Source organism: Hippocampus comes, unplaced genomic scaffold (genome assembly GCF_001891065.2).
Source record: "Hippocampus comes isolate QL1 unplaced genomic scaffold, H_comes_QL1_v1.1 scaffold36, whole genome shotgun sequence".
NCBI lineage: Eukaryota > Metazoa > Chordata > Actinopteri > Syngnathiformes > Syngnathidae > Hippocampus > Hippocampus comes.
The window spans coordinates 279,566-296,059 of NW_017805695.1; the positions used below are offsets into that span (position 1 = coordinate 279,566).

The window sequence follows — 16,494 nt, forward strand, 5'->3', positions numbered from 1 at the left end:
CTAGTAGGAGACGAGAACAAGTCAGGATACAGGATTCAGATCACGAGTCTCAGACTCGTGATCTGATTTGGCTATTGAAACCTGACGGTGCCCGTTCATTTTACAGCGCACAGGGGCCTGCTCTGTTCAATCTGAAGGCCCCGAGCAAGTTTAATTTTCCTGGCAACACAAGCTAGCTGAAATATGATTGGTTAAAAACTCTACCATAATAAATAAGTTATTTTTCAAGTGGCTTTCAATGTTATTTAAAATAACATTGAAAGCCACTCAACTAAGTGGAAATGATATGACGTAAAGAATACAGAGAATAATTTTGTTAACATATTTATGAAAATAAAATAACAAATTTATGTTATTCTCAGAAACTTTTCTGAGAATGTTTAGGCCAGCAGAGAAGGCCTTGCTGGCCCTCAGGGTCCGCCACTGAGGTCAGGTTTAACCAGAGACTCACTGTTCACACCCGTCACACTGAGATGGCTGGCAACGCTGGCTGTGTACTCACTCAGTTTGGCAAGATGTTTTACAGGGAGAAGCAAATCAACTACAGCTCTGTTGTCATGCCTCTGATGCACCAATTTACCGAGGGAAGCCAGAGTGAAAAGCATATTCTGTAAAAAAACAACTGGGAGAAGTGGTTTATGTTAAATGTATTAATGAAGATTCTCTTTTCAGCTATATTTGAGGAGCTTCAATCTCTGGATTGTTTCCTCGCTGAGCTTTACAAGTAGGTTTTTTTTTTTTTTTTTTGTGATTCATTTGAGCTACTTGAATGATGGTGGGAAATAAATCTCCACACCTATTGGTGTCTTTGCTGATTATTTATTACCAGCATGGCTCAATTAATATTCTCGTAATAAGCAATTGAGCTGTGAGCTGCTTTAGCTGATTTATATTCACACGTGTTGTCGATGACAATTGACTGTGAATATATTTTGAATACAGGCACCTGGATAGCAGCAGCAATGAGAGGCCTGATATCAGTTCACTCCAGCGACGTATTAAGGTACAACCACTGCTCTGCCTTTTACACAGATAGTGATAATGAAAAAATATGTAGGTGAAATTCATTTCACCTTTGTACCTTTCCCTCCTTAGCTGTGATATCCATACATCTTCCAGGTGTCATATCAATTAGCTGATTAAAACCCATTTCTTGAATCTGCCTGTCCCTTCCAGAAAGTGACACATGACATGGACATGTGCTATGGCATGATGGGAAGTTTGTTTCGTAGTGGATCCCGTCCGACTCTGTTTGCCTCTCAAGTGATGCGTTACGCAGACCTGTATGCAGCCTCCTTCATCAACTTGCTCTACTACCCCTTCAGTTATCTCTTCAGAGCTTCACATGTGCTGGTGGGCCATTCACACTTTTATTATTATTATTATTATTATTATTATTATTATTATAGCTTTTAGATGCATTGTATGATGATAATATTCTGTCTCAGATGCCCCACGAGTCAACAGTGGAGCACATCCATGTGAAAGTTAACGACAAAGAGTCGCCGCTGGCCACAAGAAACCGCCATGAGTTAGACTTAAAGGAGGTGGAATTGAAACGAAACCAAATGACCCGATCCGTCAGTGAGATCCAGCCCCCTCATTTCTTCCCGAAAGCTCCGCAGGAGATTACCCACTGCCATGATGAGGATGATGATGAAGAGTAGCACGTTGATGGAAAACGCTTTTTATTTATTTATTTGAAAGGACATGTGCTGTATGTTGAACGTTACGGAGGCCCTAAAGTGACATGCAGAAAACAATGTAATCTAGTTCTCGTTAGGACGACAAACATTCTCACCCAAATGAGAAAAAAGTAATGTTTGCATTGTTGAGTCTTTGTTTTGAGGGAAGAGTGTAATGCTGCTTTCGGGGAAGGTGGGAACTCAGACTTCCCACTTCGAAAAGTGCACTAGGATGTCCCTTTGAACTGAAATCGTCCGAGTGGCAAAGTCAGCAGAAAAAAAACCCAAGGACCCTTTGTTCACTTTAATGTGATGGCGATCCCCACGGAGACAGACGGTGAATGTCAAAACATCATTTTCAAGATTATAAAAATATTAAGCTTTAATTATTACATTGATTTAGTTGTTCAAAATAACATCACGTGACACCGCGTGATTTGTACTGACTGCATAAACATGTCTTATCTCCCTGTGTCAAATTATTTGGTGAAACGAATGAAATGCTTTGAAGATAAGATATTCTTTTATTTATATGATTTAGGAAGTTCTGAAGGTTAAGTTTGCTGAAGGTCAAAATGTGTTGTGAATGAACAAGAACATCACACAATTTATCAGAATCTTTGGCCTCAAACACTTTGAGGTCGGAACTGGGACAATCTCGGATTTGCCACTTTTCTCGAAAGCAGCATATGTCTTCCTCCGCTGCCATTTTGTCTCTGGGGTGAGATGAGATTTATCTCAGAATTGCTCACACAAAATAAATCTGTGATATTAACATGTATCCACAAATATATAATATAAATATATCAAATGTGTTCTTAAATGTGTGTGTTTCGATCTTGACCGCACGTGAATTGTCGAATGCGCGTTTGTGAATCTGCGGACCTGCACATTTTTGACACAAACATCACGCCTCAACATTAACGTGTTGAAAGGCCACCCCACTTTTGCCCGCGAGGAGGCCATGTTGCTGTTTCCATTGAATGGGAGCGAACATGGAAATTGAAAAACAGAAAACGAGCCTTTATCTGATCTTTTCAAATGTGTTTGTTGTAGACAAGTCGGGAAACAACAATTTGTTTTCGTCAAGCTTGTTTTGTGTTGACATGGAAGACATTCTTCGACTGATTCCAATTCTGCGCCAGTGCAGCAGCGGACAAAGAAAAGAAACCTAAACACATAATAAACGATCTGCTAAAGGCTCTTTTTCCCGTGTTTCACTTTACGTGTGTAACACGAAAAACAGGATATAGCTCGTTCCCGTTTAGTGGAGATCGCAAAAATTCCTCTTTGGGAATAAGGATGGCCTTTCAATAAGTTTATGTTGAGCTGTGACGTTTTGTCAAAAATAAATGCGCCTGTCCGCTGATGCGCAAGCGCACATTCGACAATTCACACGCAGTCGTGATAAAAGCGCACACAACTAAAAGAAAAGGTGGAAATCACAAATACATTTGTGGACACAAAAATCGCAGATGTATTTATGTGAATTATTTTGACACAAATCCCTCCCTATAGACCGACGGTCGGCAACCTGTGGCTCCGCAGCCGCGTACGGCTCTTTTGCGCCGCCCTAATGGCGCTTTTTCAAAAATGTTTGAAAAAGGAAAAAGATGGGAGAGGGAAATCTATTTTAATATGGCTTCATTACAAGGCTTTTAATTTTTTGGCGGCTCCAGACATATTTGTTTTTTGTATTTTTTGGTCCAATTCGGCTCTTTCAACATTTTGGGTTGCCGACCCCTGCGATGGACAATGGTAGCAGAAGAGTGCTTACGCTCTTTACTCAAAACAAAGACACCATTGTTTTTGTAATTATAAACACCAAATTCTAATTTGGTTGTAGACTGAAAACTCGGGGAAAAAGTGACACTTGATTACTTTTATTTAATTGAGATGTAAAAGACTACTTTCGGAGTAAAAATAGACATGGTAGTCTTAAATTAATTACATGTTGCCCAACATGAACATGGATATACTTTAGACTGAGTTCTTCCTTAATGGTCGACTGATACCAAACTTGAAAGTCCTGTACAATGTTATTTTGATCACATGACTGTTTTCTTTGATGTCGTCTTTTCTTGTGCTGCTGTTAAATCTGCCGGAGTGCACCCACTTCCAGATTTTCGACCCTTTCCCTTGGTCAGTTCTCAGATGCCTTTAATGAGCTTTGTGTTTCCTCTTCAAACAAGTTACCTCCTGGTTCCACTCATCCTGCTGTGCTACACTGGATTCGGTGGCTCCATTACAAACTGTGCAGTCAAAAGCTAGACCCGAGCCATGGTTTAATGACAGAACTCGCGCTGCTAAACAAGAGTGCCGCAAAGCTGAACTTAAGTGGAAAAAAGACAAGCTGCAGATCTATCAAATCCGGAAATACTGTTGCCGTAATTACCAGATCGCAGTTAAAGAGGCCAAAAAAGAACATTTATCAAACTTAATTCAGGCTAACCGTCACAACCTACGTGTAAAACTATTGATTCTGTACTTCAACCCCCTTAGCCTATTTACTTCAACTTTTCCCCTAAAATATGCAATCAGTTCCTGCAGTTTTTCACTGATAAGGTTTCTACAGCTAGCACTCTTGTTTCAAACACCACCTTTGACCCCTCCATCCATGTTCCATGTTCAGCGGTGTTAAATTCTTTTGAAATGTTTCCTTGACATTTTTAGAGGAGGTGGTTTGCGAGACTTAGCCATTTGGCCTCCCTTACTTCTCTGTTCAATTCGAAGGGTGTTCTCCCAGGGTTTGGTAAATAGGTCTCGGCCATTATCAACAGCAGTCTGTCTTCTGGTGTCGTTCCCCAACAATTGAAACATGCAGTGGTGCAACCCTGACTGAAGGAAGAAACTTGACTTTGATCAATCTGTTTTTGTTATTTTTGCTCCATTTATACTCGATATAAATTGGTGGTTGTTTTAAAGTGCTCTATGAATACAGTTGAGTTGAGTATTATGCACGTGTCAGTCGTTGCAGATACATGATGACCAAGCCTAACTGGTTTGCCCCAATTGGTTTATTGGGGGAGTTTCCGCCACCTCTGGTTTTACTTGTTTTCCTTTCCTTGTCAACATTGCGTTTCCGCTGGAATGTAAAATATTGGATTAAATTCTAATAATTAGCTGGAATGGCTGACTTGATTGCACAGGATGACACTGTACGCGCATGGGGGAAGATATAAAATACTGCTGTAGACACACAGCTGTCTCACTGGAAGCTGTGTGTGCACAAAACCAATTCTACTTCTTCTTTTACATATTCAATGGAACAATTTAATCTGGCTGTTATCTTGAATGCACGTGCTGTAAAACCTTGATTGCATTTATGCATATGAATCAAATGGTTTTGTTTTACTACCAAATGAATTTTCCATTTTGTGGAAGGTTGCCATTTTTCCAATATGCTGTATTAAAAAGGTTTTTACTCTTAAATGACAGCTTTTGATTTTACTCAAACAGCCATCTTTGCAGAACAACATATGTGTATCATACATTAAACACTTACTAACTCAGGGCAACCCGGTGGTCGACTGGTTAGCGCAGAGGTCGTGGGTTCCCGGCTGCGGCCTTCCTGTGTGGAATTTGCATGTTCTCCCCGTGCCTGCGTGGGTTTTTTGCGGGTACTCCGGTTTCCTCCCACATTCCAAAACATGCATGGCAGGCTGATTGAACACTCAAAATTGTCCGAGGTGTGAGTGTGAGCGCGAATGGTTGTTTGTCTCTGTGTGCTCTGCGATTGGCTGGCAACTGGTTGAGGTTGTCCCCCGTTTACTGCCAGAAGACAGCTGGGATAGGCTCCAGCGGATCGGAAAATGGATGGTTGGATGCACTTACGAACTCATAGTGTGTAATACCTGTCATACAACAGCCATATTACAAATGCTGAGAGAGTGCTGGCCTTCACCAAGGTCAAATTAGGCATCTGTGCCAAAGATAAACTTTATTCCTTGGATATCGCCGACATCTCTCCTTTTCACCCCCTTCACGAAACTGAGTATGAATTTACTTTTTATTTTTGGATATAAAGTATTTTCGACATGTACTGTTCCATGTACTGGTATTTATTTTTAATTGTTACCTTATTCGCTATGATAGGAGTAAAACAGAATATTATTGTGGAGTGAAAAATATGTATTTTTTGTTTTCGTTTACTTTATACAACCTTTAATGTATTTTTTTTAAATGATAATAGGAGATATTTGTACAGTGCTTTTGACATACGTCTGTGTTTGATGCAATGTTTTAGATACAAATCACTTTGGGTTCCTCAAACAATGGATGGGGCCATTTTTGCAATTGCACTATTGAACTTGATTACAGAATCTAAAATTGTGTTTATATTACTGACTCCATTCAAAATTTCACAAGGGCTGACTTGCATTTTCAGCCTTTTTGTCAACAATAAAAAACGATTAGATGTTCCCATTTGTCCCATTGTAATTCTTTCATCAATAAAATCTAAGTTGTACAATAACCATCATCATGACAGTTGCGATGATTCATTTATGGTACCCATGTGTCGATTCAGGTCTCCACAAATTTTATTTGAGTCTGGTTTGGTCTTCAGGTGAAAAGTTTGGAGAGTCCAACGCAGTCTATCAAAATGATTCGGTATAATACTGTGCAAATGTACGCACAGATTGAGTTTGCTCCTTTTGAGCGTGTGCAACATTGGGTAACATCTCAGCATTACGTCTCAGGGACACCATTAAGGTCACGCAGCTGTTTAGGCCAACGGACTGCTGATAAGTTTGTCCTTTCGCGCATTATCAGAAGTCTGCTGATGATGCAGTCAGCGAAGGGCATTTGATAACACGTTCTTAATGCTTTGGGGGAATCCAAATATTATAACTGGTGCTTTTATGCTTTTGAAGAAAGCTGCCTTTCTCAGTGTACTGTATAGTGTGGAGAAAGGGATTTTTTTTGTATGTGGGTCATCTACTTGTAAGTGGATTCAAAACTAAATACCTTACTTACGTATTTATTTTCTTAGTTTGCATTTTTTTAATCCTGTTTTGCTTTCAAATGTGTAAATGTCTCCCAGTTGGAAATGATTTAAAATTTTAGGCCATGATACAAAACCCGATTTCAAGTGAAGTAGGCCGGTTTGCTTTTCAATCTGTGTTTTGGAACATTCCACAGGCAAACACGTTAATTGGAAAAGTGAGAGGCATGATTGAAAAATAAAAGGAGCCTCGAAAGCAAGAAATGGGTGAAGCTCACTTTGTGAACAATTGTATGAGTTAATAGTCCTGCAGTTCAAGAACATTTCTCAACATGCGATTGCAAGGTATTTGGGGACTTCATCATCTACAGTTTATAGTACCAAAAGAGTCAGAGAATCTCTGTAAAAAAAAGCGACAAGGACAAAAATGTGACCTTCGATGTTTCAGGCAGCACTGCATTAAACACACACACACACACACACACACGCGCACACACACACACACACACCATTGTGGAAAGAGATTGCCGCGTGGGTTCAGGAACACTTCAGAAAACCAGTGTCGGTAAACACAGTTTAGTTTCTCTGAGCCATTCTGGGACAGAATGATGCAATGGGGGGAAAAAAACCTTTGCTTTGGTCTGACGAGTCCACATTTCAAATTGTTTTTTTGGAATGTTTGGAACGCATAGACGAACAACCACCCGCGCTCACACTCACACCAAGCGACAATTTAGAGTGTTCCATAAACCTGCCATGCATGTTTTGGGAATGTGGGAGGAAACCGGAGTCCCCGGAGAAAAGCCACGCAGGTTCGGGGAGAACAGCTTGGGTAACCATCAATGCTGAAAGGTGCATCCAGGTTTTGGAGCAACATTTAGCATGCTGCCATCCAAGCAACACCTTTTTCAACGACGTCGCTGCTTAGTTGAGACAATGCCTCGCCACATTCTGCACGTGTTACAATAAGCATCTGCAAAACATTGTATTCTGTTTTTATTTACATAAAACCCCAACTTCATTGGAAATGGGTTTTGTAGTGAGGACAATCAAGACAAGAAAATGAAAAATGAATTTTGGTTTTGATTCTTCACACACACACACACACACACACACACACAAAACCCTAATTTTATATTTTAATGTATGTAGTGTGAAACTGTGCAAAAGGTCAAAAAGTTCAAGCGAGGGCTGAATAATTCTGCAAACCAATATATGTTTTCAGTTTGGATTTGAAGGCAGTGAGCGTCTGAGTGGCAGAGGTCAGGTGGTCAAGAGCTCCAGAGCGGCTGAAAGCTCTCCTCTCCCTGATACGGAGATGAGCAAAGGCTGGATGAAGGAAGAGGAGGCGGAGGAGGACCTGAGGGTGCGGGTTCAAGGAGCCTTATGGAGGAGGTCACACAAATATGGAGGTGCCATGTTGGTAGTGGCCTTGAAGGTGTCAAAAGCAGGTGTTTGAAGTGGATCCTCTTTTGCCAAAAATGTTGTGAGCATCTTCGGATGCAAATTATTACATTTTGTTTGGAACACAGAGATCAAGACATTTTGCCATTAAAAGTGTGGAGGAAAAAAAAGCTGTTTTCCATCGAAACAATGATGACCAGATGAGTGAAATCTGCCAATAATTCAAATTCTCCCAATTAATTCTCAAGATAAACTTCAATGGAGCATGTCTTTACTTTTCTTCGTCAAATTACATGAAAAGAAACCAGAAATAGTTCTAAATTTAATGTGCAAGAATATCCATATCTCTCACTGACTTCTGTTTTTAAGGGAAAACAATTGGCTGCTTTCCCTTAAAAACAAAAGTCAGTATCATCTGGATATTTTTTTTTAATATTTTAACCCTTTCATGCACCAATAATGATAACTTGTAACCTAATAACATGATAAGCTGTCCACTGTAATAACCGCTGTCCCCCAAAGGGTTAAAAAATTGACTTGTTCATTTGTACGCCTATCCCATGAACTCCATGTGAACACTGAACAAAATTGCGTACCTTAACGGAAGAGGTGCGATCTTGTTTAAGACAATTATAAACTTCAGCAGTTTCAGCAATTGTTGCAGCGTTTTACGATCACATGTACAGGACATGAAGTCATCAGAGCACAGCTCCGCTTCCCACTCCTCTGTCACATTTTACGATCGCAGTGACGATCAGGAACACTTGCAGTAAATGTACGACGCCTAAGTGCAGCGTCAACACCTTCTTGTAACTGGATGATGAGCAACAGAAGCTCACAACGGAATATGAGAATACATTTGTAAGTCGCCCACAAAACGGAAGTTAAATGATCAAAAACACACAGAAAATCTCTCTCAGAATGCCTCATCCTGAGGCGGACGAACTGGCGCACATTCGAAAGGGGCATGGCACTGTCAAAAATGTCCTACACAATCACAATCATAAACAGAATTACTCACAGCTGTCAGTGTCCCGTCAAAACAAAACATTGCTATCTTGCTACGGGGAGATACGACGACTGTATGGAAAAAAAACAACCCGACGTGCTCGTCTACTTGAGCAGGTGTATCAGCTGATCCTGCAGGTTTTGAGAGTGCTCCACGCTGGAAGGAAGAAGAGAACAAAGCAGCAAGCGTCAAATGATACCGTGGCTTAAGCTGGAGACGGATGGGTGCGAGAGTGAGACAAAAGCACAACAAAAGGGTTGGGTGCTTACTTCTTCTGGATGGCCTCCTGCCTAAATGAAACAAAGAGGAGAGCGTTTCATTTCGAAATGTCGGGATGTTTGTGCATTTTATTTGTGTGAGGTCGAAAATGACGTACTGATATTGTAAGTGCGTAGTGATGATGGACATTTTCCGGAGACTCTGAAAGACAGATGGGACGACAATTATGAGGGGCACCGAGCTGATCTCCAAGACATTTGCGGTCGCTCACAGGGGAGACAAAAAAAATACAATCTCACACATTTGATTTGTCACCTGGTAAAACCGATCTAAATTCCCATTCAATCAATGCAGCTGTTCTCCCACGCCCTCCTGAGATTTTAGAGTAAACGAGCCGTCAGTCAAATATGTCATTGTCGTCCGTGAAATTGGTAGACGTGAACTGATGGACTGGCAGGGTGACAAAGTTGCTTTGTTTGGATTTTTAATTGCGTTTAATACACAAATGTTTGCTAATAAATATCTTATTTGTATAGTACATTTTGACTGGGTTATATTTGTCCATTCAAATCTTTCAGATGACATGAGAGCGCTGACTGAAACACCCCAATGCCCCTTGATTTCTTCTGGTTTAGCCATTGCTGTGTCCATTTTTGGCCAGGTGCATAATGGGGCATTTTCTCCTGTGCTGCATTAGTTGGAAAAGGCGTTTGTGGTTTTTTCCCTATTCTTATTCATCGTTAATTCACATCATTTGGTTTTCAAAATAAAGTCCGTGTTTTATAATTACATTGAGAAAATAAGCATATATTGAAAACCACTTCATATACTGTACTGTACTTTCAAGTACAAAAACTATCAAGATATAACATTTTGTTCATATCGTTCAACACTACTTATTCTCAAATTTCACTCATAGGATTAATAAAGTATCTATCTATCTATCCATTCATCCATCTACATCATGACCTAAAATTATAACAATACACCAATTGAACATTAATTTTCCTCATCATTTATTTTCACAATTATTTGGTAAATTGCTTCAGCTTTCTAGCAGACATCTGAAGGTTTGGGGTGCTAAATGTACGTGGATTAAACTGTTCATAAGGCGTAGCTGCAGGCACCTGACGAAAAACAAAGAAAGAATTATGATGGCTCCACTATGCTTTATCACAAGTATAATGTTTTGTTGGTAAATGCAGTGATGGCAATTTTTTTTCCACAATGATGATTCAAAATCTTCCAAAAACATGGAGCAGGGTTGACAGGTTGAGTTTATTTTCGACATCCATATAAATTAATAAAATAATAATAAATTAATTTGCGGAATGAAACGCATTTAATCAAAACTGACCAGCGTTTATAACACACACATATATACATACTCACATCCTCTGAGTGTAGGATGGCGTCCTCCTGAATAACCATATTTCTGGCTGCTTGACCGAGAAGCTGGAAGGCATCATAACAACTATTAGGCAGGATTTGGAATTACTTACAAAAAGAACACTGGCGTTGCACATCACAGATCAACCCTACATACAAACGCCAACTGGTAGACTGATACATGTAAGGCTACCAGTATGGCTTCCTGATTTCATGACATTTCGTTTTGGGCCAGTGGTGCAGTAATTAGGTCTTCGCGAAATCTGCGATCAACGAACTTTGTCCATTCAAAGTAGGGTTAGCATTAGCGAAATGAAACAAAGCACAATCTTACCTAATTCTTATACAACATAATATAATTATACTGCAGTCTTACACCGCTGCTAACAAATTGCCATTCAAGAGCGCTGCAACTACTACAAAAACATGGTGAAGGATCCAATCAGCTGTTTGGTTGGTAGCTCCGATGAAATGTGAAGCTGCTCGGAAATACTAAAAACAAAGGCATTAACTAACCTCTTGGCTGCGGGAAACTTTAAGCACCTGGCGCGTCAATGCGATCGCGTCTACGCTGCAAGAACCCACTTTATCAGATAATAATCCTTTAACGGACTGCCCAAACCGAGGTTGAGCTTCGGTCGACGCCATGTTTGGGTTACAATGGGCTAACAACGGCATGCGAGCAGGGACAAAACAGTGCGCGTCTTCCTCAAAACTTTTAGTATTCAAAATTTTATTTTTATAATGGAAAAGAATGTAATCGGTATTTAGCTGGCATAGGTAGAAGAACAAAGAAGCTATTACCGTCAGTAATTAATCGACATTTTTGAACAAGTGACATTAGATCATTTCCGGCAGCACAACTACCATGGCAAACTGGCTGCGAATCACCATCTATGCCATGCTGTGCTAATTATGTTATGATTTCCCCATCCCTTTTCTATAAGTCTTATTTCTCTGATACTCAAAACAGTCGCAGCTGAGGAGCCGAGCACAGCTGTATTTGGCGAGAGGTAGGGTACTGGATGCCAACCAATCACAGAGTGCACTTCACACTCAAATTCACATCTTTAGACAATTTATGCAGGGGTCGCCCACCTTTTCCATACTCAAAGCTACTTCTTGGCTACTGATGACTGCAAAGGGCTTTCAGTTTGATACGCACGGCTCAAATGTGCTCAAATTACCTTGAGTTAGATTTTATTAGTAATGAATCAAATTAATGTAGACAATCAACATTTCAATGATATTCCACAATTATCATAAATGATTTAACAAGTTCGTAGACAGATGAATATCAATATGCAACACTTTATTTTTCATACATTTCGGAATGATTAAAAGGCCAGTCCGAGAGGAGCTCAGAGCTCACAAGGGTCCATACAATAAAAGTAGTTCTGAAACATATGAAGGCCCTAGACCGGGTGTCGGCCACCCACGGCTCCAGAGCCGCATGTGGCTCTTTAGCGCCGCCCTAGTGGCTCCCCGAGGCTTTTTCAAAATGTTTGAAAATGGAAAAAGATGGGGGAGGGACATATATTTTTTGTTTTAATATGGTTAATGTAGGTGGACAAACATGACACAAACATTCTTAACGTTTTCTAATGCTGGAAAATTGTGAAGAATAAAATTTACATTTCAACATTTCTGTCAACCAAGATTTGCGTCATAGCCTGCGACACATGTTTCTATTAGCAGGGTGGGATGCCAGGCAAAAAAAAAAAAAGAAAAAAAAAACCCGGCTTTTCATGTACAATTCACTGAGGGTACTGGCAAAGAATGGGAATCTGGAGGGCCGATAAAAGCATTTTAAAACGGTACACGTGAACGACGTAGTTAACACGCTGCAAAAGGTTTTTGTTACATTTTTGATATGTGGAATATAAGTGAGCTCAGAAGCCACAATAACACCGAGGGTGAGTTGAGGGGTTTAAAGACAGTGTTCCTATTTTCGTTAAAAGTTTCTCTCTCTGGGCCTCAGGACCGGTGATTACAACTTGAGTTTTGGCCTGGTTAAGATGAAGAAAGTTCTCTGCCATCCAGGATTTGATGTCCATGACACAGTTAAAAAGACTAACAACCAAATGGCCAGATATGGAATATATGGACCTGTACATCTATCTCAGCAAAATGACCAGTTTATTTTTTTCATCAATCTGTTATAATGTTTAAAATATAATATGCACCATTCATTCAGATCTGCATATGTATATTCTAATCAGTGCTTGGTATACATGATTGATAACTAGCTGTAATACTGACAAAATGATATTATTTACAGTTTTTTTTAATTCATTGTTTGATTCGATTGTATGAAAAAGAAAAAACAATCAATATTCGTTTAGAGTGCAACATTGACTTGTCAAAAGCCTTTTGACAAAAGTAGTAGATTTACATTTGAGTTTTTAATTCTGTTTTATTTCAGGAGTCCTTAGCAGGGAAAGCACGAAAAACAAGAAGGGTCTGAAAGCCGAAGCTGCCTGTTTTCTATCTCTCCCGGCTGCAACACCCCTGGAGCTGAGCGAGATGGAAAAAAGGGCAGAGCAAGCGGCACTCCAAGCCCTGAGCTGGACATGCCTGATTTAAAACAATTTGAAATTAAAATAAAAGAAGGCAGAGCAGCGGCACTCCAAGCCCTGAGCTGGACATGCCTGATTTAAAACAATTTGAAATTAAAATAAAAGAATAAGGTTTGCAGGAAGTCACAGGTGTGTCTTCGTTTGACGGTGGCCTGAAGATGAGAGTGGCCTCTGTTAGTGTGGGTGTGCGGGTGTCTCTGTAGCTCATTTCCTACCTCGGCCTGCATGATTCCTACCTTAGATTGTATTTCTGCTTGCACATCAAGGACTGTAAACTCTGTTTTTGTTATAATTCATCATGAAAAAAGAGCATTCAAGCATCCAGTTTTTCTTCATGAGATGGTCGGGTTAAACTTGCAGCTCTCTGCTCGTGTGGATTCATATTCCCTCTAATCCAGGGGTCCCCAACCTTTTTTGCCCCACGGACCGGTTTAAGTCAGACAATATTTTCAGGGACCGGCATTTAAGGTGTGGCGGATTAATACAACAAAATAATATGGTATGAGCTGCATGAAAACTGGTGTTTTCGAAATATAATAAAAAACACAAGGAGCGTCTAATCTGGTCGCAACACTCTTATCGCTCTGGTAATGTTTAATGCCTTCAAAATACGATACAACGCAAATTCAAAGTGCATGAAAATGACGACTCACCACAGCCCCGAGCTTGATTTTCGGCAATCAGACAGTCCCATCTCGGGGTAATAGGAGACAATGACACCTCAAGTGTGTGGTTTATGTCCAGTCTACTTCGTAATTTTGTTTTAGTCGCTGTTGCTGCAGAAACTCCACACCTCACACAGGTAGGATGTCGGAAATAGCAACAGTGCTATTGTGGCGATCTCAGAGTATTCAGCCATAACTTTGATCCAGTTGTTTCGAACGTACTTTTAAGGCCACCGTCATTTGCGATCTCCAAGCAGCTTTTTTACTCATTTTGCGGGCTTCAGCGTTTTGTTTATGAGCGTCATCGGTCACCTGACCGAGAAGTGTGCCTTGACGTGAGTCAAGCGTGACACAGACGGATGTAACAGAGAATCCGGTAATTTTTCAAAATAAAACATATTTCGCATTCCGAAATAAATAAAACGGAAATAAGGCAAGTTCTTTCTGTGCGGCCCGGTACCAAATGCCCTGCGGACCGGTACCGGTCCGCGGCCCGGCGGTTGGGGACCCCTGCTCTAATCTGTGGGCGTGAGCAACTGCACACTGCTCTCACCCTCTCAGGGCACAAAGTGACATTGGTTGCACACCATGCACACACATTATGTTTGTACATTCATTCCTTAATTTCCACCCCGGCTTAATCTCCAAACAGGACAACACACCACACCATTCCCACTTAGCTGACAGTTTCAAAAGTGACTCCTAGTTTGCACACTCAGTTGTTCTACTACGGTTTGAGGCATACATTGACATACACATACACTCACAGCTACCGCTGACGTGATATGACGCTGCAGTCTCCATTCAGGAAGTCCAAACATGGGTACAGTTTATGAGCCCCGAAAATGAGGCTATTTCATTCATTTTAGAGGTCAGGTGACTAGAAATGTTTGTGTTTTATTTAATGACAAGCTTTACATTATTTTTGAGTTGACAATGTGGGACCACATTGATACAGACATAAAATAAAAGTAATAAACAAGAGCTGGTTTTCACAAATCTCTATTCAATGATTTGTTGTATTTTGGTATATAGCTTGATGGGCGGCACCATGGTTGACTGGTTAGCACGTTTGTCTTACAGTGCAGAGGTGGAGGGTTCGATTCTGGCTCCAGTCTTCCTGTGTAGAGTTTGCATGCGTGGGTTTTCTCCGGGTACTCCTGAGATCCAAAAACATGCTTGGCAGGTTAATGGAACACTCTAAGTTGTCCCTCGGTGTGATTGTGAGGATGAATGGTTGTTTGTCTGTGTGTGCACTGTGATCGGCTGACAACCGGTTCAGGGTGTACCCTGCACACTGCCCAAAGACGACTGGAATGGGCACAAGCACGCCCGTGACCTCCGTGATGATAAGCGGATAAGATGATTGATGAATGGCGGTGATTTGATTTCTTTTTTTTTGGGGGGGGGGGCAAACGTATCGACATCATATCACTTTTTATGATGTCAGGTTTGTGTGCATGTCTGATGTGATTTTTTGAATTGATGAACTTTGTTCAAATGTATTTTATATGAAATGAACAAGTTAATTCAAAAACTTGTGAACTGAACTTTGAACAATAAATTTGTATAGAAAATGAACTTTCCCAATACTGGTGATGGGGCGATTACACCTGGTTTCACAGTCATAATGGCCCAGTGAAGGTAACCAACAGTAACTTGGATGTGACTGACAAAAGAAATGAGTTTGACACCTCTAATTTACAGTCTTCAATCAAACAATTATGCATGCTTGATTTTTTTGGTGGGAGGCTAATGTGGAAGGAAGAGCCACATTTCTGGAGATAGCCCACGCAAGCGTGGGTGGAACCTCTCAAAAGTAAAGCAGATGTACATGAAAAAAAAAATGATTGTGTCTTTTTTTATGATGAAATATACATATGAGGTACAGCAGGGGTGTCAAATTCATTTGTGTCACAGGCCACATTGAAGTTCCCGTTTTCCTTGGGGGGCCGTTATGACTATGAAGGCATTTAAATAAGTCAAGAATAATGGTTGATTCAATTATTGTTTAAGTTACAGTAATGAGGGATTTGGTAACAAAAAATGTTGACAGTATCTCTCATATTTATGACATATGAGAAGTTGAAATTTTAGTCCAGGTTTTAGCAATACAGTTAAACCTCGGTTTTCGAACGTCTCTGTTCTCGACCAAATTAGTTTTCGCCCAAAAATTTTGAATTTTTTTTATGTCTCGGATTACGACCGAAAATCGGTTCTCGACCGAACTGAGCGCACTTGAATGCGCTACTTGACTCCTCTCGCCTTCCTTACACGAGGAAGTGACGCTTCCTCGGGTAGACGAGGAAGTGACGCCGGTTTTCGAACAGCCTTCTGGAGATCAGACGTGTACAATAAAGATTTTCTTTTTAAAAAGAGCGTGGTTTCGGTTTTCGAACAGCCTTCTGGAACGGATTATGGTCGAAAACCGTAACTGTGTCTGTAATTGTAGAAGTTGACATGTTTGATTTCCGGGCCACATAATATGAAGTGGCGGGCCAGATCTGGCCCCCGGGCCTTGAATTTGACACCTGTGAGGTACAGCATTACATTTCATTATAGTGTTCCATTTTTTCAGTGCTGTTTTATTTTGTTTAAA

The 16,494-nt window shown here is 40.5% G+C and overlaps 2 protein-coding genes across 3 annotated transcripts in view; one reads left to right on the top strand and one right to left on the bottom strand.

Annotated features, from left to right (window-relative positions):
* Positions 1–4,882, top strand: part of nt5c2a (5'-nucleotidase, cytosolic IIa) — a 27,122-nt gene extending 22,240 nt beyond the window's left edge. Inside the window, exons 15-19 of one of the 2 annotated variants that reach the window (XM_019882201.1) lie at positions 673–724; positions 943–1,003; positions 1,177–1,353; positions 1,449–1,719; positions 1,836–4,882. In XM_019882201.1, coding sequence (XP_019737760.1) covers positions 673–724; positions 943–1,003; positions 1,177–1,353; positions 1,449–1,667 — 509 coding nt within the window. In that variant the 3' untranslated portion in view covers positions 1,668–1,719; positions 1,836–4,882. Of the gene's footprint in view, positions 1–672; positions 725–942; positions 1,004–1,176; positions 1,354–1,448; positions 1,720–1,835 lie in introns of those variants that run through there. The other variant, XM_019882202.1, reaches the window with a different exon arrangement.
* A 3,671-nt stretch (positions 4,883–8,553) lies between these two features.
* borcs7 (BLOC-1 related complex subunit 7) lies at positions 8,554–11,339 on the bottom strand. Its single transcript, XM_019882218.1, has 5 exons — positions 11,168–11,339; positions 10,655–10,717; positions 9,420–9,463; positions 9,313–9,333; positions 8,554–9,199 (listed from the first exon to the last, which is right to left on the bottom strand). Exons 1-5 carry the CDS (start codon positions 11,327–11,329, stop codon positions 9,148–9,150), a joined length of 342 nt encoding a protein of 113 aa, XP_019737777.1. The 5' UTR covers positions 11,330–11,339; the 3' UTR covers positions 8,554–9,147.
* Positions 11,340–16,494: the final 5,155 nt, after the last annotated feature.